Source organism: Archocentrus centrarchus, chromosome 9 (assembly GCF_007364275.1).
Source record: "Archocentrus centrarchus isolate MPI-CPG fArcCen1 chromosome 9, fArcCen1, whole genome shotgun sequence".
NCBI lineage: Eukaryota > Metazoa > Chordata > Actinopteri > Cichliformes > Cichlidae > Archocentrus > Archocentrus centrarchus.
Window position 1 is genome coordinate 3447923 of NC_044354.1, and position 22993 is coordinate 3470915.

A 22993-nucleotide genomic window follows, 5' to 3' on the forward strand; every position below is an offset into this window, starting at 1 on the left:
GACTTTGCAATTATTTGCAATTCATGTGATCACTCTTCATAACATTCTGGAGTTTATGCAAAGTACCATCATTGAGACCGAAGCAGTGTCATTCTCAAAATTCAAAAACAAAGTCACGATAAAGGTGAAGTAATCAGATACTGGAAACATCTTCCCAAATCAAGAATATCAAAGTTAGACTGAGCACAAGCAGGTGGGCAGGATTACTCAGGTCAACAGCTTTCCTAAAACAGCCATTTGCAACTCAGATGACCATGTAAGGAAATACAGCCTTCATGATGTAAATCGGGAGTAGGAGCAGAAAAAAACTCCAGAAGAGTGAGCCTTTGGCTCAAAAGGATTACTCATACATGAGCTAACTTCGTTATATGAAACTTTAGACATGTTTAATACTAGCATCCATAATTTTATCAGTATATATGTAAGAGAAAATAAGGACGCAGACAACCACTCACGCTCGCACTCGCACCCACGGCCAATTCAGAATCACAGATTACCGATACATGGCTTCGGACTGTGTCAAGAAGCCGGATTACCTGGACAGACTGCACACAAGCAAGCGGAGAGCATGCAAACTCCACACAGAAAGTCCAGAGCCAGCGGATTCAAACCCAGGACCCTTTTGCAGTGAGACGACAGTGCTATCCACTGCACCACCGTTAAACTGCATATACTGTAGTTTAAATGCTGCTGAGTCACAAATGTCTGAGTGATGATAACAAATGCAGGAATATCCTTTACAGTTTTATTTTAATGCCCAACTGGTGTGTCAGTTTACTCAAACTTTTTCAGATCTCAAAAATTGATTTACAAAAGTCAGCATAAAATTGATGATGATGCATACATATAAAATATTTGTAGAATATGTAACAACGAGAGCAGCAGTAATACAGATATAAAACTACAGATATTTAAAGCTTCTCTTCTGTTTCACTGTGGCTGAAGCTGCAGACTGTTGATGAACACAGTCTGCAGCTCCTCAATGTCGTCTGTGGTCTCTATGGGAATGCTGAGCCTGCCCGGTGAGCTCGAAAGCCCACCGGAGCTGTATGTGGGCTCGTAGCGACACTGGCTGAGATTGTCACAGTAGAAATCGCCACAGCCTCCCACTGCACCCTGCGGATCGCCGATGTCCAAGTAGCGATGCTGTGGAAAGAGGCGGTTGTAGTCCTGGGCCTGGTGCGACCCGTGATAGAGGTGGTGACGGTGTTCAGGTCCAGGGCTGTGACAGGGGCTGTGGGATGGACTGTGGGGCATCAGGCAGGTCTGCAGGCAGCTGTTTCGCCGCATGGCCCGGTGGAGGTCCAGTCGAGCAATCAGCGGCTTTCCGATGTTGACGCTCTTCGTCCAGTGGATTGGATGATCATCGTCCATGGCCGTGAAGGTTCCCTGAAGGCACACGGTGAAGACCAGCTCCTCCTGTTGCGTGGAATGTTAGCAAACAAACAGTGGCATTACTAAACTTCGAACAGCTTCAGTTGAGCATAACCGCACCACATTAAATCATTTCTGAACGCCGTTAGTGTAACAATACCTGAGAAAAAACACGGCACAAATATTCACGGTGAGCAGATAAATCCTGCCACCTTCACTGATGACGTTTAGTTTCTTTACCAAAATGTTTCAGACTTTAGTGACTCTCCTTTATACAATCAAACGTATTTCTATATGAAAACCATACCTCAATAAAATAAATACAATATCACAATAAAATGGCTCACAAAGGTTAAAAACATTACACAAAAGATAAAAAAAATGAAGACAGAAAAATTTGAAGAGCTCAATAAATTATAATCTAAGGAAAGATTTTCTGTATCCGTCTTTGTGGCAGCGGAGCTGAAATAGATGCTAAACTAAGCTCCTCTGCTGATACAGTAAGTGGTGCAGAAGGTGGTCATTAATTATCCGTAGCCATTCACCACAGCCGGAGTCATTTGGATGATCTCTGTAGCAGCTGATGGAACAACAACACGTAGCATACAGTGTACTGACTTATGCTGAATTCAAACAGCAGCAGGACGGGAGATACTTCCATACATTCCATGTTTGTCCAAAGCAACATGTCCAGGATTAGACCACCCCTCATAACTATTCCTACTGCTCAGGTCAACTTCTCCATCTACAAGAAAAAAAAAAGCCAGGTACAGACATGCTGTCTTTTCTGGAAGAAGAAGAAGACGAAACCAGTTTCATCTATCTGGGAAGTGTTGTGAGCATCACAGGTGGAACAGAGGAAAATATTGAATCCAGAATCAGAAAAGCCGAACTTCGCTACCCTGCTGCCAATCTGTAAGAAACAGAATATATGCCTCTCCACCACTGTGAAACATGGAGACACACCAAAAAGCTAGATAACAAACTGCAGGTCTTTGCGAACACCTGTCTCAAACAGATAATCCGAATCCATTGGCCGAAGACGATCTACAATAAGGGACTTTGGAAGAGAACGAAACAGCCGCCGACAGCCGTCATCAGATAAAATGGAGGTGGAAAAATCCAAACCTCTCAACCTGAGCTGTCCCTCTGATGGACTCATTTCTAGCCTTATCCATCTTCACCACTTCCACTGAAAATCTTAACATCTCCAGCTCCGCCACCTCCAGCTCCACTTTGTGTCTTTTTAATATTTGACCACAACTGTCCTCATTAATATAATTTTACTTACTATAATTTTGCTTTCAGACTATTTTTTTTACTAAAATGTCACGAGTAATTTTTTTTATTCTTACCCTGAGCTTCTGCAGTGAGCTGAGTCTGGTGTAGAGACAGTGTTGCGGCAGGCTGCTGGACAGGAGGTAGATCCCCGTCTCCTCTGGAGTCTCCCTGTTCATCAGCTTAGGATCTACATCGAGGTCCTAAGGGAGTTTTCACAAGCACAAACAAATGTGCATTTACAGTACATCTGTGGTGCAACTTTTCCCTATGAGTTCAGTGACATGAGAGCATACCTGTGAGAAGTCAGTGACGTGAGCTTGGCAGAAGGACATGTCTGTAGGTTTCTTAACGATGTGAGTGTAAATCACAAGGACATTGGAGAACTCCGCAGCGAAGCCCAGCTTGATCTGAGCCCCGCAGTCAAAGTTGAGACACATACTCTCAGGAAGTTCTGCAGTAGCACACAGAAACTAATTTAAGCTCACAGACATTTAAGTCCATATTCATGTAGCAAAAAACTCCATCTGGTTTTCATGTTGCACTAACTAAACGTTTGACATTTGACTGAGTCTGCATCGCTGAGCTGCAATACGCAAATAGGGGATTCCCAGAGCGCAGATAAATAAATGTTTTGCATTTCTAGAACTCACCGTGAGCTTTTGCCCACTGCCGGCTGTGAGCTTGAGCGAGATCCGCGCTGTCTCCGGGCAGAATAGGATCCGTCAGCGCTCTCCTCTCCGAAAGACTGCTGCGGATCTCTAGAGCCTGCTTCCCCTTCGTAGCATCAAACTGGCCCATATCTGTGCACGAAACAGAAATCAGACAGCCTGCATTTATTCTAACACAAATACAGCCTAAACATCCTCACATGAGCTGAAACAAAAAAAGCAGTGGTAACACTGCAGGGAGGTGGAAGGCCCAGTGGGACGGCACTGAATGTTGAATTTAACCAAAGCTAATGGAAAAGATATTTCCTGTCATAAGTGTTGTTTAATAAGTAGACCCATGAATCCATTAGCCAATAAACAGAGAGAATTGTTGCATCAATAATAGAAAGCAGGCTACATTTATTTATTTTTTTATTCTTCTATTAAAACATCAACTCATGCACATCCCTTCGGAAACACAGCAGCTTAATTTCATGACCAAACAGTTGTTGCATTTTAGTGTTGTCTCCTCACCCTCAGCGACTCTGTCCAGCACCACGGTGATCTTCTCATCATCCAGCAGACGCTTCTTCAGAAACTTGACAAACACGCCGTTGGTGAAGCCAGTGGAGCTCAGCTCAAAGGCCTCGGCGTCTTGGCACCTGAACAGCCAAACAAAAAAAACTTTCATATCTGGGAAAGCAAAACCATCCTAACCGAGTTAGCTTTGAATGATTATTGATGTTTTGGACTTACGTGGCGTATCCAAAGACAATGTTGGCGGTTACCCTCAGGACAATGTTTGGAGTGCTGTCATCGTGGATATTCCTGGAAATAAATAAATATGTAAAATTTTAAGCTTTCTGAGCTTTAAGGTGGGGAGAAAAATAATTTCCTAATTAACCTCCTCGGGAAAAAATCACGTTTGGTCTTGATGACAAAATTTTTTTTGGAAAATTGCAAATCTTTACTGATTTACATTTCTCAATTACTCAATAGTGTGTATGCCTGTATCCACTCGTAACAATGTCTAAACACTCTCCTGATGAGACAACAGATCGGGTCCTGTTAGATCCTCTCCCAGATCTGGATCAGAGCATCAGAGAGCTCCTGGATAGTCTGTGGCACTATTTGGCAGCCTTGGATGGAACAACACATAACGTCCCAGTGTCATCCAGGAACTGGCTACACACTCTGGCCACATGAAGAACACAGGGTCCACTAAGGTGTGGAAGTGGGTCTGAGAATTGCATCCCTGTAGCTAACAGCAGTCAGTGTAGTGCTGGCATGTTGAAGTTTGCGTCACCTTCCGTGGATATGCCTCCCCAGACCATCACTGACCCACTACCAAACCAGTCATGCTGGATGATATTGCAGGCAGCATAACATCACAGAGGTGTCTCCAGACTCTTTCACGGTTGTCACATGTGCTCAGTGTGAACCTGCTCGCATGTGGGAACACAACAGGGCTCCAGTGGCAGATCTCTCAGTTCTGGTGGTCTCTGGCGAATGCCAATCAAGCTGCATGGTGTGGGGCAGTGAGCACAGGTCCCACTAAAGCAGGGGTAGGGAACTCCAGGCCTCGAGAGCCGGTATCCTGCAGGTTTTAGATGTGTCCCTGATCCAGCACACCTGACTCAAATGACTGAATTACCTCCTCAGTCTGCAGTCAAGTTCTCCAGAGTCCTGCTAATGACTTCTATATGTGATTCAGGTGTGCTGGATCAGGGACACATCTAAAACCTGCAGGACACCGGCTCTCGAGGCCTGGAGTTCCCTACCCCTGCACTAAAGGATGCCAGGATGCCCTCATGCCACCCTCATGGAGTCTGATTCTGACAGTTTGGTCACAAATATGTTTGAGTAGCATGCTGGGAGTCCTTTTGTAGGTCTCTGGAAGTGTTCCCCATTTCTCCTCACAGAAAAGGAGTAAATAATGGTCCAGCTGCTGGGCTGACGTTATCTATGGCCCTGTCCAGGTCTCCTTGTGTAACAGCCCATCATCTGGTATCCCCTTCACAATCCTGAAACTGTAGTGAGAGATGCAGCAAACCTTGTGATGACACATATGGATGTGCCATCCTGGAGCAGCTGGATTACCTGAGCAACCTGAATGGGCTGTAAGCACCATCCTATGCTACAAGCAGTATCAAGAACACTAAACCTAGAGGAGGGTTAAGGAGAGAGCAGGAGTGTGCAGCCACCACCTGCACAACAATCCCTTTTTGGAGGATGTCTTGTTCCGTCTCAGTGCATCTGCTATCACTCTCATTTGCACCAAAGCAGGTGCAGGTGCAGCCTAATATCCCTGAAGTTTAACTGACTTTGTGCTATACTGTGATGATTAAGTGTCTCACCTCTTCCTGCACATGTCCAGCAGGAAAACATTGAGGTCAGTCTCCTTTTCCTGCATCAGCTTAAGGATGCTCTGCACACATAAACAGTTGGCCGAGCGGTACGGATTTGGAGCATCTACCGGAACCATGAAGCTGTTTCCGTAGTTCTCATATCCATGACCAGCGTAGTACAGCAGGCCTAAAGAGGAAGGAGTCCATTTCAGTCAGGTAGCGTGGAAGTACAAGATCTGGTTACATCCAGCTTTTTTAATGCTGGTATTTAATGTTCATTTAATCAGGGTAACATTTTAAGTTTTAAAGAATCTTTAAAAGATAATTCTTTAATTAATATTTGCTTATTGTATCTAAACATTGTATAAAGTATATGCTGTTGTTACAAGGAGTGTTTAATATTAACGGACCCAGATGCTGTTGATGTTATATACACATTAAATGTAAAAGATTAAAATGGCAGTGTCAGGTAAGTCAAATGCAAACATACCGTACACTCCTTTGTGAAGCAGCAGTAGAAACTCATCTACGGCATTTCTCATCTCCGACTCCGTGAGGTCCAGCAGCGAAACCACCTTGAAATTTAGCTGCCGCAGGAGGTTAGTGAGATCGTAAACATCCACCATGGGAGCTTTAAGCTGCGGGTGGTTCTGGTACGACAGATTGCCGATGAGCAAGGCCACTTTGTCGGTTGCTGGGATCAAACGTGTAAAAGGGAGAAAAGCAGACCATCCAAAACAAAAACAAAAAAAAATCAATCATATGCTTTGCTCCAGAACTGAAAAGTAAAGTGGAAACGGAAAATAACTAAAGGTGGAAGTGCTTCAGTCTAATACGAAATGAAATGACAAATATCCATCTAGTTATGAAGCCTCACAGGTGTGTAGCTGACATCCAAACACAAGATGCTGCCTAGTCAGGATTTAAAGATGTGTTTATGTGGAGGCTTTCCTTCCTTTTTTTCCATGTAACTCCCCTGCTTTGCTTATTTTTAATATTATTTAAATGACAAACAACAGTTTGAGTGCATCGCCTTCGTCTGCTGGCACTGTTTTGAAGTGGATTGTTGGTTATGTTGAAAAATTCAACAATTTCCAATAGCAGTTCTTATTTTTTTGGCATGGATGTGCAGTGTATGTACAGCAAGAAAAAAATCCGTGAAATGTTGATCGGGCATAAACCAGAAATTCAGGTACCGGTGATAAGAATCATATTTACTAAGAAATGCAGGCAGGAAGGAAGTGTTTCTCACACCATGACGTTATTATCACTTTGATGTCATAAAATAAACGAGGACTTTGTGAAGCTTTTCCTTTTTTTGGTGACATTAGCTGGTTTTTTTAGTGGGTGCTAATTCTCTGGTATTTTGCATGATGCTGCAAAGTGTTTTGTCCTCTTATGCGGAGGCTCACACCAAGTTACAGGGAAGTTTCACATCTACATGTTAGTGTAAGTGCTGAGACGGGAACTGATCTTCGTAGTATCACGCATAACGGTACACAGTGGACACACTGAGGAACCGTGCATCAGCCGTCAGTGCTGCATAAAAAAAAAGCCACTCACCGTAAAGTTGTTCAGGAATGTTGTTCAGGAAAAATTCATTGGAACCTAAAATTTAAAAACAAAATAAATGAAGCACAACTCGACAAGTGCTGTTTAGGAAAAATATCTGATGCACATTCTTGCTGCATGTTCCTCTTACCTCCTCCAATGGCATAAATGTCATCTAGGAATAAAAATAATAATGCATTACTATTATACAGGTTCAGCATTACAAAACCAGTTAGTTAAATGAAAAGTAATTGCAGTAATTTTCATGATTAAAAGAAAGCAAAGACCAAAACCAACACTGAGGTGCTCTGCTCTCAGCTCTTCAGCTTTTCTCTCGCTCACACCGCGGACTATTTCAGCGGCACATTAACCACGTGTACGTCCCATTTACAAGATTATAGGGATTCAGGGGAAGCAAAAAATAATAAAGTTTATTCTATTCTATTCTATTCTAAACAAAACAGTGAACAAAGAGCATCAATTAGAGTGACAAGCACATGATTGTCACTCTAATATGTATTTTATTTCCCCCTGAAACATCTGATTAAGCTCAAATGATGTGGCTGAGGAACAAACTAAACGACTTGATTTAAATGATCAGTTTCCAGAAAGTCGCTTTCACACAAATTTCTGTGTTTACTTCCAGCCTGGCCAGAAAAACAAATGAGCAAACAATGCCTTGGTGTGACTCATAGTCACCCTGAATCTATACAACTGAAGTAGAGAGTACAAAACTGGCACAGCAAACGTGGCCACAAAAACCACAATAATGGAAAAAAACACCAGAATGATCCTTTAAAAAAAAAAACCCTAATGTTTCCCTGTGAGTATTTGCAGCAGTGACAAGATGGTGAGTGTGAGACTGGAATAAACTGTAGTGGTACAGTCGTTGTGACAAACGGACACGTTAACTGTGTGTTTCAGAAATGTTTTCCACACGTTTTCCAGCTCTGTCACACAAATAGTGAAACACCATCATTTGAATTGCTTCAGCAGCGTCGCTTCAGTGTTGGTTTCAGTTTCTTTCATTGGATTTTTTTTAACAGTAGCACAGATACAAAGTATCACACATTAAAGATTTGTGGAATTAATGACAGCCAAATCAAAATCAAAAAAAGCATGCATGTGAAACCTCGGGATCAAACTCTGTGAGCCTTGTGCTGGTTAGTGTTTATGCGGCAATAATCCAGGTTCATGATGCGCATGTAATCTGAATGAAGCTGTGATTACCATTCGCATGCAGCTAATCCCTGCTAGCTGTTACCCAATTTAAAACACCATGCACCAATGCTTTCAACTCTACCTTCAGAGCACTCCATTGCCCCTGTAATCTGCACAGATATCCTTGGTGCTTTCAGTTAAGAACAAAGGCAAATAATTGTTCAGATACAGTGAAACTGGATTTAAAGTAACAAAAAAATGCCCTTAACTGTGACATACCTATCACAACATCAACTTCATTGGTCCACATTCTCTCAGAGGTGCCGCTGATCTCACAGCGATACCTGCCTTGTTGTTCCTGCATCACATGAGCAATCTGAAATGACCACACACACAGTTATGACTTATCCCTTCAGCCGTGGAAGCAATCAACAATGTTAATGTCTGATAAACCAAAAAAAAAAAAAAAAATCACCGTGAGTTTCCTCTTTGTGGCATTAGGAATCGGGACTCCGTTTCTGTGCCACTGGTATCGAGGGATCGGCCGTCCCACCGCTCCACATTCCAGAAGCAAATCTTCCCCAACATGTAGCTGCTGGGACTGAGGCTGGATCACCAACTTTAGCCGGCCATCTAAAGAGTGATAACTCTGTCCTGCTGATGTGAGGAAAGACGACAATAACACAACTGTATAATACAGTCTTCATCTGTTAAAAGTTTCCTGTTTCAGCTCTTATCATCTCTGGAAATGGTAAATAAGTAGAAAAGGGAAATTAATAAGGCCCATCCAGACAAAGAGCAGCCACTGCACAGCCACTCTGTGCATTCGTGTCCATGAACTCCTCCTAAAATCAGGACAACAGGAATATTGGAGAAAAGGAGAAAAAAGAAACTTTTGATTAATTGTGTAAACTGCACCAATTTTTAGTGGTATTTGCTTAGTAACATGGGATTAGGTTGTAACTGTTGGCTGTTTTCCTCATACTGTAACCTAGATTAGTTAGGACAGTTATTTATTAACCTTAAGCCAAATTGGGCAAAGCCAGCATAGTGTGCTGTTTACTAGCTCGGAGCAACAAAATACACCACATCCTCTTCATAGCATCCTTGTTATTTTCATATTCCAAGCACATGAACACAGGGTGGCTGAAAGAAGAACTTCCCAGCTCATATAACACAAACATCTGAACAGCATGTGTATTAAATATTGCAGGATGCTATCTGTGCTGGTGTGGAAAGCTGAAACACTGCAGGGTATCAGGTCAGAACTGGCACAGTCGCTGTTCCTTTGTTGAGGACTTAAATTACACACTTGAACTACTTCTCCAGCACCAAATATTCAAGGTGTGTCCTAGTAGGCGTGGTTCTGGAGATGAACACTAAAGGTTTAGGAAACGATGGCCAATAATGAGGAAAGTAGAATGGAGGAGATGTCTATCATTGCTGCTAACACAGATAACACCGTCCGTGTAACAAGGGTGCCGTATTTAACTCCACACCAATATGCACTCACACAGAAATCCTTGCCCAACCAGTTGCAGTGCAAAAATCAATATTTAGCACATTTAGGGCAATAACCACAGCAGCTAACCACATCAACTTCCACAATAATCACTTCTTCATTATATCAAATGCTTTCACAAATGCTACTAAGGAAACTTCTATATGCTAGCAGCATTTGAAATGCTGTATGTCTTAACTGGAGATATGATTAAAAACAGTCCTTCTCTAACAGGAAAAACCCATGACAGCCCTCCTGCCTTGGCCAGAGCTGCTGTGTGTTTGCCCCCGTTTGTTCCTTCTGTGATACACTGCATGTTCCTGGTAGGCAGTGTTAATCAATGTGAATGGGAGCACCTGGCCAGCCTCCCTGGAGGATTTGAGCTCTGTCTCTCATCCACCCAGTATCACGTTACTTGTTTTGTTGGCGTCGGCCTTGTTACTATAGGTTTTACACAGTGCAACACCTTACACTCACCATTCAATAAGACCACCAATCAGATCCTCAGTCATACGCTGAGAATGCACAATCTCACCGTAACACATGTCGGCGTTCAGGACGTCCACCTGGGCCCACTGGCTGAACTCAAAGGCATCTCCACAGTTGACTCTGCAGATGTAAAAGCCAGCATCCTTCAACTGGACCGGACTTATTACCAAGTCTGGGGAGAAGCTGTTTGGAACCTGAGGTTAGAAAAAAATCACATTTATCAGGAGACGAGGTAATTTCCAGCTCATGGGAGAGACAATTCCAACACCTCAGCAAATACGCCTAATGCCTAAATGTTATGGACTAAGAAACTACAAGATACATACATACATACATTTATCACAACCTGGGAATGTGACCATATGCTTGCTATATGACAGTGTGCCATGTGTCTTTAAAAAAGTCTTTAAAGTTTGTCACACCACAGAATAAGGTGCAAATAGGTCATGCAAAGCATTGTGTTATATTTGGGATATGTACTGATTAAGATCAATTCAAGCCCAAACTTGTTAACTTGGAATTTCTGCTGAAGTTTGTGATTCACCGCTTAAAATTCTGACTTGCTTATAGACTTTTTGCCAGGAAATGCATTACAGAGATAATGATGCACAGTTATCAGAAACTTAAATTAAAAACTAAAACTAGGTGTGAAAAAATACTGCAGTTACCTAAAATAAAGACTAGAATTCATGTACCTATAAATTAAACTATACTCAATCCAAAACAAAAACTTGAAATGGAACAAAAAACGAATTAGAAACAAAGATGTTATGAGTAAAATACTAAGATGGAGATGATACAAAGACTTTTGTATCTGCGATCTTGTTCTTTCGGTGACGACTCAGAGCTCATGACCATAGGTGAGGGTGGGAACGTAGATTGACTGGTAAATCTACAGCTTTGCGTTTACGCTCAGCTCTACCTCCACCACAACGGACCACAGCTGCAGCCCCAATCCTATCTGCCAATCTCTCACCCTTCTCCCCTAACTCATGAATGAGACCCCAAGATACTTAAACTCCTCCACTTGGAGCAGCAACACATCCCTGACCCAGAGGTCAGAGGTGCTAATTCTCATACTGGCCGATTCACACTTGGCTGCTCTAGTGTGAGCTGGAGGCGCCCACCTGATGACGCCAGCAGTCCCACGTTATCTGCAACAAGCACAGATGAGATTCTGAGGCCACCAAGGTGAAACCTTCCACCACTTGGCTATACTTAGATTTTTGTGCATAAAAATTATCTGTGACAAAGGGCAGCCCTGGTGGAGTCCAACACCCACAAGAAACGAGTAACAATGGGCTCGCACACTCAAATATCCTTGAGAGGATAAAGAGCTGGTCCAGAGTCCCACAATAGGACAAAAATCGCACTGTTCCTCTTAAATCTGACGTTCAACTACTGGACGAACTCTCCTTTCCAGCATCCTGGCATAGAACTTTCCAGGGAGGCTGAGGAGTGTGATTCCCCCAATAACTGGAGCACATCCTCCAGTCCCTCCTTCTTAAAGATAGGGACCATTTGGACTCAGCGTCCTCAGCCTCCCTCAGAATGTTGTTGAAGTTCTGCCAGAGCTGGAAGTTGAAGATCTCACAGACTGGGGCCTCTGCCAGGCCACCTGATCCAGGTGGGGATCAGTTGACAGCTCAGCTCCTCTCTTTCCCCAAATGTCCACAACGTACAGCTGCAGATCTGATGAAACAATTACGAAATCAACCTGCATTTTAGGGTGTCCTGGTGCCATGTGTATTTATGGACATCCTTATGTTTGAACATGGTGTTCGTTATGGACAAACTGCAGTTTGCACAGAAGTCCAATAACAAAACACCCCTCAGGTTCAGATCAGGCAGGTCCTTCTTCCCAATCACGCCCCTCCAGGCCTCACTGTCGTTGCCCACATGAGTGTTGAAGTCTCCTAGTAGGATGACAGTGTCACCGGATGGAGCACCCTCAAGCACTCCACCCAGCGACTCCAAGAAGGCTGGGTACTCTGAACTGTAATTTGGTGCATAAGTGCACTCAGGACCCATTCCCTGGCTCAAAGACGCAGGAAAATGACCCTCTCATCCACCAGTGAAAACTCAGCAAACTGGGGGGATACAAGGATACTCACCCTAGCCCGTCGCCTCTCACTGAGGGCAACTCCAGACTGAAACAGAGTCCAGCCCCTCTCCAGGAGACTGGTTCCAGAGCTCAAGCTGTGCATTCAGGTGAGCCTGACTACATCTAGCTGGTATCTCTCAATCTCACGCACTAGCTCAGGCTCCTTCCCCACCACAGAGGTCACATTCCATGCCCCTAAAGTCAGCATTGATAGCCGGAGATTGGTCTGCCAGGGCCTCTGCCCAGGTCACTTTTCCATAAACAGTTGCATCTTTCAGGTCAGAATGAGTAACATTTATGTATCATTTTCAGCATGATGGCAAGTCTAAATGCATACTGACGCTGACACGTTAACCGATAAGCATGTGGAAGATTATGGCTGTGCATGCTTAACATTACTGTCCTGGAAGGGCAACTAGTTTCTAACGGCTTAACAAACTAGGGTCGAGTGGAGGTGGTGCATGTTACCAGCTGAAAACGGTGGCAACCATACGCACTCGCATCTACACTTGTGGTCGACAGAGAGAGCGAGTGAGAGAGAGACAACCATTCACACTCACATTCACACCTATGGGCAATTCAGAACCACCAATTAACCGAAGCCCAGTAACTGCACGTCTTTGGACTGTGGGAAGAATTTCTTGTAAATTTATGACCGCAGCGCTCGTGCAAAAACAGCTAAAAAGGTCTTAACACAAACATTTTAATTTAAAGTCGCAAAACAAACATGTTGTGTGTGTATGTGTGTATCCGAGGAGCTCACCTCTTCCTTAGATTTGAACCACTGATACTGTACTGGAGATTTGCCCACGCCATGGCAGCTGAGACGCAGATTGTGGCCACATATAATGGCCACAGACTGAGGTTGAATGAGGATCTGGAGGGCTGCAGATGTTACAGATGTTTACTGTGAATTTACACTGAATTGCAATAGGTTGCATGGAGCAACACTTTGTCAAGTTTGGTGTTTAAATTTTGGTTTCACTTTACTTATCGAACTAGAAATGATATAGAAGTGTAATAATAGCACAACAAAATGTTTCCTCTTTTAAAAATCTTCACTGCTTACAATGTTGTCCTGTGGTGCCGCATTAACTTAAAACTTAACTGGAAATGAATTGCAAGTTTCATTGACAACAAATTGAGAGCTTCAGATAAAAAAAAAAAAGGCAGAAAATGCAGATCAACAGGGATATTTGACAACATAACTGGCTCAAAGCAGATTTACTCTACCTGGTGGTTTCAGGCACTGCAGAGCCTCTGAGTTGCCTAAAGTTTGGAGGTAATCCATCAGATGACCCGTGGTGCAGCCTCGCTCTCCCATCAGCCTCAGCAGCATGAGGCTCGGGCTGCCCTCCAGCTCCAGCACCTTCAGAGAGCACATCTCCATGTCATCTGAGCTGGAGAAGGATGCAGGGGATCGTCAGCTTTTCACAGTTCACATCATCTTACAGTAAAACTCAACTTTAGAGTCAAAGTATGTTGACACACGCATGGAAACACGGGTTGTCAGAAGCTTTTAGAGAAAGTGGAGGAAATTTAACAAAGATAAATACATGATAATCAGCAAAGAAACTTCGTCTAACATCTGACAGATACAGAAAATTTTCCCTGCCCCATACCACAAAACCTGCATTTATCTGTTACAGTTTTATTAGCTACATTATTAAGTTTTGATATGTTTGATATTCTTTATTTATTCTGAGCTAATTCAGTTTGTGATATCGTACTTATTTATTTGAGCTATGTTGTTTTTCATGTTTTGGCTGCTGTTTTGGTATAAATAATGCATATCTGATCTTATGATTAGACATTAACACTGTACTGGGAACACCTGGACTCCAAACACACAGTGTAATAATGATATTATGATGATATTATTAGCTATGATATACTATGATAATGTCACAGCTGCACGGTGACAGCTTGGATGAGAAAACAAATATTAGTCTCCATCATTTTTTAATAAAGCTGCACATGAACAACAACCAGACCCTTCATACATATATTTATGTATATAGTGCTTGTGTATGTGTGTATAGATTTTTGCTATTTTATTTTATTCTATTCTATTTTAGTTTTTAGTTTAGTTACTTGTTCTTACTCATCCTTTTCATTTTTTCTCTGTATTGAGCTGCTGTAATGCACAAATTTCCCCGTCGTGGGATCATTAAAGTTTTATCTTATCTTATCTTATCTTATCTTATCTTCATTTCTGATTGATGATGCCATTAAATGGCATTTACCTGGAAGACACTGTAAGTGAAAACAAGTATTAGTCCAATTTAATCTCTGAACTGGGTTTTTTTTTTTTTTAAATGTCTCGGAGTCACATATTTATTTATGCCCGGAAATCTCTATATAGGCTAGCTGAACATGAATGGGTGAGTGTGTCCAAAGTTTTAACTGGTACTGTAAATACACAAGATCCATCTCAACTACAACCTATTTAATACCAGGCAGCCCAATAACCACCAAACTGAACGGTATAGCTATCATAAAAGTTAATAGCAGGTCTGTTGCATTAGCCTCTATTAGTTTCAGTAAATAAACCGGAGATTAAGTGTATGTACACATGCCTTTATGGTCATTTAAAGTAATAATGGTAATTTTCAGCCCACCTGACTTTAAACCGTCTATCACTGCCGACAATCTCCCCAAGTTTTCTCCATCCTTTTGTGCTGGATTTGTCCAGCACCTCACACAGCCTCTTTACAACTGGCTCCTTCAATAAGTTGATCTTCGTGGACCGATCCAAAGAGTCCGACATGACGGCCCTTCAGCCAAAGCTCACCATCAACGCGTTTCTATCAGACGCAAAAGAAAGTTACAACAAGAGAAAAAAAATGTCTACTTCCTGAAAGACGTTATAAAAGTGACAGAGACACGCCCACTGCATCGTCTTGGTTTTTCCCCGCCGGTGCAGCTCAGTTGTGGTTTCCTTCTGCCAGAGAGTATTTATGCGCAAAGATGAGTCTCTGCATGTAAGGCGAGAGGCGAATAAAAGCCGAACTCTTGCGCATTTTAAGACTTCATCTTACACAGTTAAGATAAACTAAGCAGCCTACCTGAGCGATATGTCAGTTTCTACTCGTACTTGTACAGCGTTAATAGAAAGACTCGCCATCTGACAATTAATGATTAACTAAGCCCGCAGAGAACTTGCTTATTTCCTCTTGGTTCCGTGGATTTAAATATAATACAGGCTTCTGTAATGTAAATGAGTCTATGACTAGTTTGAGTGGTAGCTGCTAATACTAGCTAGTATGTATGTATAAAAGAACCCTTATTTATTAACGTTCACCTGTTTTCTTTTTCTTTCACATGCGGTATGCGCCTCATAATAATGTCCTCATATATTAAAATAGCATCTATAGACTCAGAGACCAAGTGGCACGGGAGTCGGGCCGAGGTGAGTCATCTCGCGCAGTTTGTACTCTTTGGCTGCACTCAGCCGCTCAGGTGGATGGGTAGGAGTCGGTGTCCTCCTCCCAGTGACGGAGCTGGGATCTCTATAGGTTTGTGGTGGCCATTATTTACAACGGGGTCGCACAAAAACTGAAAAAAAAAAAAAAGAAAAGAAGAAGTTATTGTTTCACAGCAAATCGGCTTAGGGCCAATCCATTTTGCTGCTCAGTCACTGTGATCATTTATGTAGGCATGACCGCCTTAAAAAATACAGTGAAGACATATTCACGACTCAGGTCCTACTCAGCCCCGACATTATGCTGTATGATGCCTCATAGATGGAAAGATGTTAACATTTCCATATACAGCAGTGATCCAGACAGATCTTCTTTCAGAAAGCAAGGGATATTGTTCACATTATTACAATAAAGCAATAATGTGTGTGTGTGTGTGTGTGAGCGTGTCCCAACTAACTGGTTAATTTGAGTAGCAACATCCACTCTACATGCACAGATTCCTATTAACTAATGTCTTTTTTTAAACATGCACAACCGTTTTATGCCACGTACATGTATTTAACAATGAATTGTGTCTCATTTGTAGTCGTTGAGAAAAAGAGTTACTCAGTGTTAAAATGTTTGTTGGGAAAAGTTATTGTTTAATAATTGTTGATAATTAAATGGGCTGCATTCCCATTCAAAACCTGTTCTACAAGTAGCCCCTTCATGGACTTTATTACTGGTTTTATGGGTTGGCCAGAGGAATAGTCAGACACCCCCTTGACTCCTCTACAACCTCCTCTTTCAAAATCTAGGAACTAATCTTGCACATATTCATAGGAAAACTACGTATCTCTTCCTTGTATCCAAACATGCCGGATGGTTGTTTCCATTTTTATGTGCCTTTTTAATCCTTAGTGCTGCTTCCCAAAGGTCTTTGGAGCCAGAGATACAGCTGCTGGTCATAAAATAAGAATATCATGAAAAAGTTGATTTATTTCAGTAATTCCATTCAAAAGGTGAAACTTTTTATTATATTCATTCATTACACACAGACTGATATATTTCAAATGTTTGTTTCTTTTATTTTGATGATTATAACTGACAACTAATGAAAACCCAAATTCAGTATCTCAGAAAATTAGAATATTACTTAAGACCAACACAAAAAAAGGATTTTTAGAAATGTTGGCCAACTGAAAAGTATGAACATGAAAAGTATGAACATGTACAGCACTCAGTACTTAGTTGGGGCTCCTTTTGCCTGGATTACTGCAGCAATGCGGCGTGGCATGGAGTCCATCAGTCTGTGGCACTGCTCAGGTGCTATGAGAGCCCAGGTTGCTCTGATAGTGGCCTTCTGTCAGGTTTGTAGCTGTGGCAAGCGAAGCAGAGGACCCCAATGCAGGACTCATTAGACGAGGAGGTTAAAGATAATTCAAAGCTTTGATTGAAAAACTCGAGTCTAAAGTTAGCTGGCATAACATTAGCTTATAACCAGCTGCTAGCTGTCTCAACAGCTGATGAGAGGCCATTTAAAGGCCTTTGCAGGTGTTTTGAGTTAATTAGCTTAAGGTGTGGCACTAGGTGTCTTCAGTATTGAACCTTTTCACAATATTTTAATTTTCTGAGATACTGAATTAGTTGTCAGTTATAATCATCAAAATTAAAAGAAATAAACATTTGAAATATATCAGTCTGTGTGTAATGAATGAATATAATATACAAGTTTCACTTTTTGAATGGAATTATTGAAATAAATCAACTTTTTCATGATGTTCTAATTTTATGAGCAGCACCTGTATTTGTATCATTGGTTTTTGTTTAAAGGTACTTTCTGGAATTACCCTCTGCAAAATGTAACCAAAACTTTCACCACCAGGGGCAGTGTTTGACCAGTGAGTGTTGTAAACTCTTTTTAAGTGTGTGCTGTTGTTCTGCACAGTTTCACAATAAAACATGAAACCTACCTAACTAAACTAACCTGTCTGAAAATAACTAAGCAATATATTTTCACTAATAAAGTTTTTTTTTAAAGATACAAATTATGTGTGAAATTCTGAGATTTGTATAACTCAAACTTGGCTCTCTGGTGAGAGCAACAACTCCTCCAGCCTCCAGATGTGGGGTCATTGAAAATATTCATTTCCCATACAGGGACACGATTCATTGCAGACAGAGTGGACTGTTTAAAAGCAGAGTTCAGGGACACCAAAACAATGTCGGGAAATTTGTGTTGAGGAACCCGGAAAACAAAAGAACCTGTAAATTTTGTGTCCAGAAACACAAACCAATGAGACTGCTGTGCTGTTAGTCTGCTCCTAGTGCCAGTTTCAAACCTGGATAAATGGGAACGTTATGTCAGGAAGAATATCCAGGATGACCCCTTGAGAAAAAAGGGGGCAGATGAAAATACCTACCTGTCCGCCAGGTGTGTGCTGGCATTCTTTAACCTTTTTTTGCATTTTATTTGAACCCTAACTCCATGTTCTGTTCAAGATGTTTGGCCTTTTTCCAGGCTGCTGCTGTAAATGAGAATGTGTCCTTCATGGTTAAATAAAGTTTACATAAGCTTACTGCCCCATACAAAGTGGTATTACATGAATACCAGCAGGACAACCACCACAGCACACAGGCATTCTGGGGGTATTTCTTCACTTTCTGTTGATAGTTTTGATTATTTTTGGATCTATTTAATACAATAATTTACTTTAAAGGTCAGTAAGGTTTATATATAACTTTGTTGTTAGTTCTTGTTAGATTTATACAACTCTATATCATATTTTATCAGTGGCTGGTGTTAGGAGATGGTGTTTTATCAGTTAAAAATGTCCATCTCTCCTTTTTTAAATAAAAAAAAAAAGACATCCAGAGAAGGCTTACCTTATTCTTAGTATCAGGTTTTTCAGCATCTACAGGGATTATATACAGGGAGACTCAGAGACTTGCTTTAGATGTTTGTGTAGTCTATGAATAGTCTAAAAACTACATTCTTAGCAGTCATAAATACCATCTGCAGCCTTGATGTAATAACATTAATGCACTTTTAATTAACACCATCAAACAAACGGGTTCAAAGCACCTTTATTGCTTATAGGTTATGTAAATAAGTATTGTGTTTCATCTAGAATGTGCACATTTATTTAAAATCAAAAACAAAAAACAAATTAAAAGTGTGCACTGCTCTCATCTTCAACTGCACAGCCTGGTCAGACAGACTCTGTACTGCCTGAACTGCTGGAGATCTTTTGAATGTTTGTTGCTGAGAGCTGATATTGTGAAACTTGTCTTCTAACCATATTTATGTTAAACAATCAGCCTTTTTTAATCATATTCTAGAAAGACTCGTTACTTTTTAGCCACACTTACTTCTGATAAACAAATCTCTGACTTAGAGAGAAATTATAACCCTTGATGGCACAGTGCTGGCGTCTGCTGTATTTTTAGCTTGTAAGAATGATAGGTCAGAGGATAGAAAAGGAGATCTGCTAACTCCTGAAAATCTCCTTCAAATGAACACCTAGCCTGATAGTTGTCCTTATGAAGCCACTCGTCATGAACACATTTTTTGTACGCAGCACATCCCAAACCAAAGTCAAATTAAACTAAAATTTAGAATACTGGGCTGTGAGATTTATACAGGAGTTAGAGAGGATTGTGTGTTTGACTGTGTGAATTTTCACAAGCAGCGGGCCCCATATGTGTACAATCTAAGCCACCAGAGCTTGTTTTGTTCAGTGGAGCGGTCCCCTTGGTTCATAAAAATCTAAATATTTTAACTTCTGCCAAAAAGTGCCAGTGAGCAACAATGATTAAAGAATCAAGTTGGTGTTTGGCTTCATGTTGTCGTCTGTCAACTCCTGTACTTGTTTATTGAATACTAACATGACATCTACTGCCTACAGTTTTACTTTGCAATGCTGACCTTGTTTTATATTTATACAAGCAAAACACAATGAGCTGTGTTCACCCGTATCCTGATCAGTAGGTCATGTTTTGTCTATGTATTGCTCATCCAGATGACCACTCAGCAGGTAGGAGGTCCCTGACTCCAAATAAAGTCTAAAGTAAATACGATATAACTATAATTATTTATGTGCTGATGATACAGCCAAGAAGAGGTCCAAGATTTGCTCAACAGATCAGAACAGAAAATGAAGACTTAATAACTCATCTGAAATCAGATCAGATGGCAGTGGGTAGACGCTCGCCTTGCAGCCATAGGGTTGCCGGTTCGAGCCCCTGTCCCTGCGCTGCGTTGTGTCCTTGAGCAAGACACTTAAACCACATTGCCTAACGGTAGCGCCGGTCTCTGGCTGCATGACCGCAGATGCTCGTCTCTGGATGAGTGATCTGGAACCATCATTTCGTTGAGTTGAATCTAACATCTAAAAACTGTATCACATGAAGAGTGACACAACTGCTGGCTAATACTGCCCTCCAGTAAAGTTTGGACACTGTGTTAAGTGTAACTAAAAATGGAATGCAGTGATATAAACCCATTTTTTATTCACAATAGAACAAAAAAAAATGTAAGAGAAAAATATTAGCTCATTCTGAATTTCATGGCAGCAAAATATCTCAAAAAAAGCTGGCACAAACTCTTGTTTACCACTGTGTAGCGTCCCCTTGTCTTTTAACCACATTCAGTAGATGTCTGAGAGTTGAGCAGCTGCTGGACAGTGGGAGAGAAATGTTCCCTTCCTGGCTGATATAAGACTCTAGCTGCTCTTTTTTGGTGTATTTTTCATTTGATAAAGCACCAAATGTTTTCAGTTGGTGAAAGGTTCAGTTCAGCACCCAGACTCTTCTATGGCAAAGCCATGTTGCTGCATTAGCTGCAGTATGCAGTTTAACATGCTGAAACATGCAGGGCCTTCCCTGAAACATATTTCATCTGGGTGGGAGTATATGTTGTTTCCAGATCCAAGCCAAATGGTCCCTCCCCTTTTTAGGGATTTATCTGGCCAGAGAACAGTTGTCCACTTTACCTCAGTCCATTTGAAATGAGCTTTGGCCCAGAGAAGATGGATCATGGTCACATACGCCTTCCTTGCATCATAGAGCTTGAACCCGTGGGTGGCACAATGTTCACAGGAAATGATTTCTGGAAATGACTCTGAGCCTATGCAGTTATTTGCATGACAGAATCATTCCTGTTTTTAACGCAGTGCTGCCCATTGGATGCCTGAAGATCACAGGTATCCAGTGTTGATATTGGCCTTTGACCCTTGCGCACTGGGATTTCTCAGTATATTTTGATCATATTATGTACTGAAGATGATGGGATATTTAAAGTCTTTGTAATTTTACTTTGAGGAACATTACTCTGAAATTGTTCCACAATTTGTAGACGCAGTGTGTTGCAGATTGGTGGATGTCTGCCCCTCTTTACTTCTGAGAAACTCTGCCTCTTTAATGCCTGTGTCACAAAGGATTATATGGTGGGTTGCAGATGAGTGACTGAAAGCAGTCTGCAGAAATTCATGGCAGATGGGAAATGTAAATAATCAATAGCATGCACATTGCATGCACCACACATCCTGATGGTGTGTGATGCATGCAGAACACGTATGCCAGGGAGAAAATTCTGCAGAGAAGTGGTGGAAATGCACGTGCACGTGCAGACAGCGGAAAGCCTGGAGAGACTTGCGGGGAGTTGAACACGTGCTGCGGATGATGGCTGGCAGGACTGCGTTGGTAGGATGTACTGATGGCGGATATGGTGGAGTGAACATGGCATCCACTGCTCGTGCACAGCAAAAATATTCCTGGATGGTCATAGAAGGGCTATAAAAATGATCATGTCTACTGTAGAGTCTTCTGAATGGTAGAGATGTGAACTGGTCTGCAACTGAAGACAGAATGAAGTGCTGCCCACAATGTCCATGCAGTCGCATGCCAGCAGTCCACCAACAAGCCACGGTCCTCCACCCATGATTTTCCCCATACGCTTCCAGTCTGCCAACTGTATGCAGTCATCTACCATCAGTCTGCAGCACACGCGCCATCCTCGCAGACCATCCACTACTATGAGCTTATCTGAGGACGACTGTGGACTGTAAGCAGCAGACTGAACACAAGCATTACGGAGCCATCACGTGCACTGTGACTGATCATGTGTGCTCCTGTCCACAATTGTCCACAACTGTCCGCTGTGTCTGCAGCCAGCAATGAGGCAGCTCCTAACACTGGCGGACGTCTGCGGAGTTTTGCCTACAATTTCTGTGTTCCCTCTGCATCCACAGCCACATGCAGCTGATTTTGCGTCAGTGTGACACACATGGTGCTTTTTTATACCCAATCATGTTACTGACCTTTTGCCAATTAACCTAATTAATAACTTTTTAAAAATTAGGTTTGTAGATCTGTGCAGGCTGATTCATTAAACACAGCAGAAAATCGTTTAATTACTAATGATGTGCCAATCATTAGTTATTAAATTAGTGGGCAGCACAGTGGCATGGTGGTTAGCACTACTGCCTCACAGCTAGAATGATATCTAGAAGGCCTGGGTTCAATTCCACCTTGGCCCAGATCTCTGGAGTTTGCACGTTCTCCCCGTGTCTTTCTCCAGTTACTTGGTTAATTGGTCACTCTAAATTGCCTATAGGTGTGAATAGTTGTCTGTCTCTCTGTGTTGGCCCCACGACCTGTACAGTGTGTGCCCTGCCTCTAGCTCTGTGTCAGCTGGGATAGGCTCCCCTGTGACCCTGAACAGGATAAGCCGAAGATGATGATTGGCACACATTCGCTGATCTGGTTTCCCTCTTGAGTTTGGTGATTAATGGGAAAGTGCTAGAGGCAGGGCGCAAGTAAAAACATGTGCACACACTCTGATCAAGTTTCTCACCATTTGCTTGTCAGCATGGAGTTGCATATGTGATCTCCATAAACCTATGTGCACATGGCACACAGTGAATCTTGTCAGAGATTTTCTGTTTGTCTTTAACAAACTTGACTTGCCCCTAAAAAAAACACTCATAGCCTCAAGAGCTTGAAAAAAAAGGTGGCTGGACTTTTGGTTTCTTTCAGGATGTCTCAACTCTTATCCAAGAGGCTTCTTCAGTTCTAAAACTAGCAGGAGGAGAGTCCCAGGTATTTAAACCCTAGAGGGGGCTGTCCTCTTT

General features: G+C 42.0%; 1 protein-coding gene across 3 annotated transcripts; it reads right to left on the reverse strand.

The window, feature by feature from the left end:
- Positions 1 to 761: 761 nt before the first annotated feature.
- On the reverse strand, positions 762 to 15350 carry malt1 (MALT paracaspase 1). 3 transcript variants are annotated; one of them, XM_030736890.1, is made up of 17 exons: positions 15078 to 15350; positions 13690 to 13856; positions 13220 to 13341; positions 10399 to 10546; positions 8838 to 9016; positions 8642 to 8738; positions 8505 to 8552; positions 7353 to 7376; positions 7214 to 7258; positions 6141 to 6344; positions 5660 to 5837; positions 4059 to 4130; positions 3837 to 3964; positions 3306 to 3455; positions 2949 to 3106; positions 2730 to 2855; positions 762 to 1419 (listed from the first exon to the last, which is right to left on the reverse strand). In XM_030736890.1, exons 1-17 carry the CDS (start codon positions 15224 to 15226, stop codon positions 931 to 933), a joined length of 2484 nt encoding a protein of 827 aa, XP_030592750.1. In that variant the 5' UTR covers positions 15227 to 15350; the 3' UTR covers positions 762 to 930. The 3 variants fall into 3 exon arrangements, with proteins under 3 accessions (XP_030592750.1, XP_030592749.1, XP_030592751.1); XM_030736889.1 differs by having other exon boundaries at positions 8838 to 9019; XM_030736891.1 differs by lacking the exon at positions 8505 to 8552 and having other exon boundaries at positions 8838 to 9019.
- Between the last annotated feature and the right edge of the window lie 7643 nt (positions 15351 to 22993).

Coding starts and splice junctions, on each gene's coding strand:
- malt1 (XM_030736889.1), bottom strand. CDS start 15,226: ATGTCGGACTCTTTGGATCGGTCCACGAAGATCAACTTATTGAAGGAG. Junction 9,020..10,398: donor GAACGCCGACATGTGTTACG/GTGAGATTGTGC, acceptor TCCTCACATCAG/CAGGACAGAGTTATCACTCT. Junction 6,345..7,213: donor CATTCCTGAACAACTTTACG/GTGAGTGGCTTT, acceptor GTTTGATCCCAG/CAACCGACAAAGTGGCCTTG.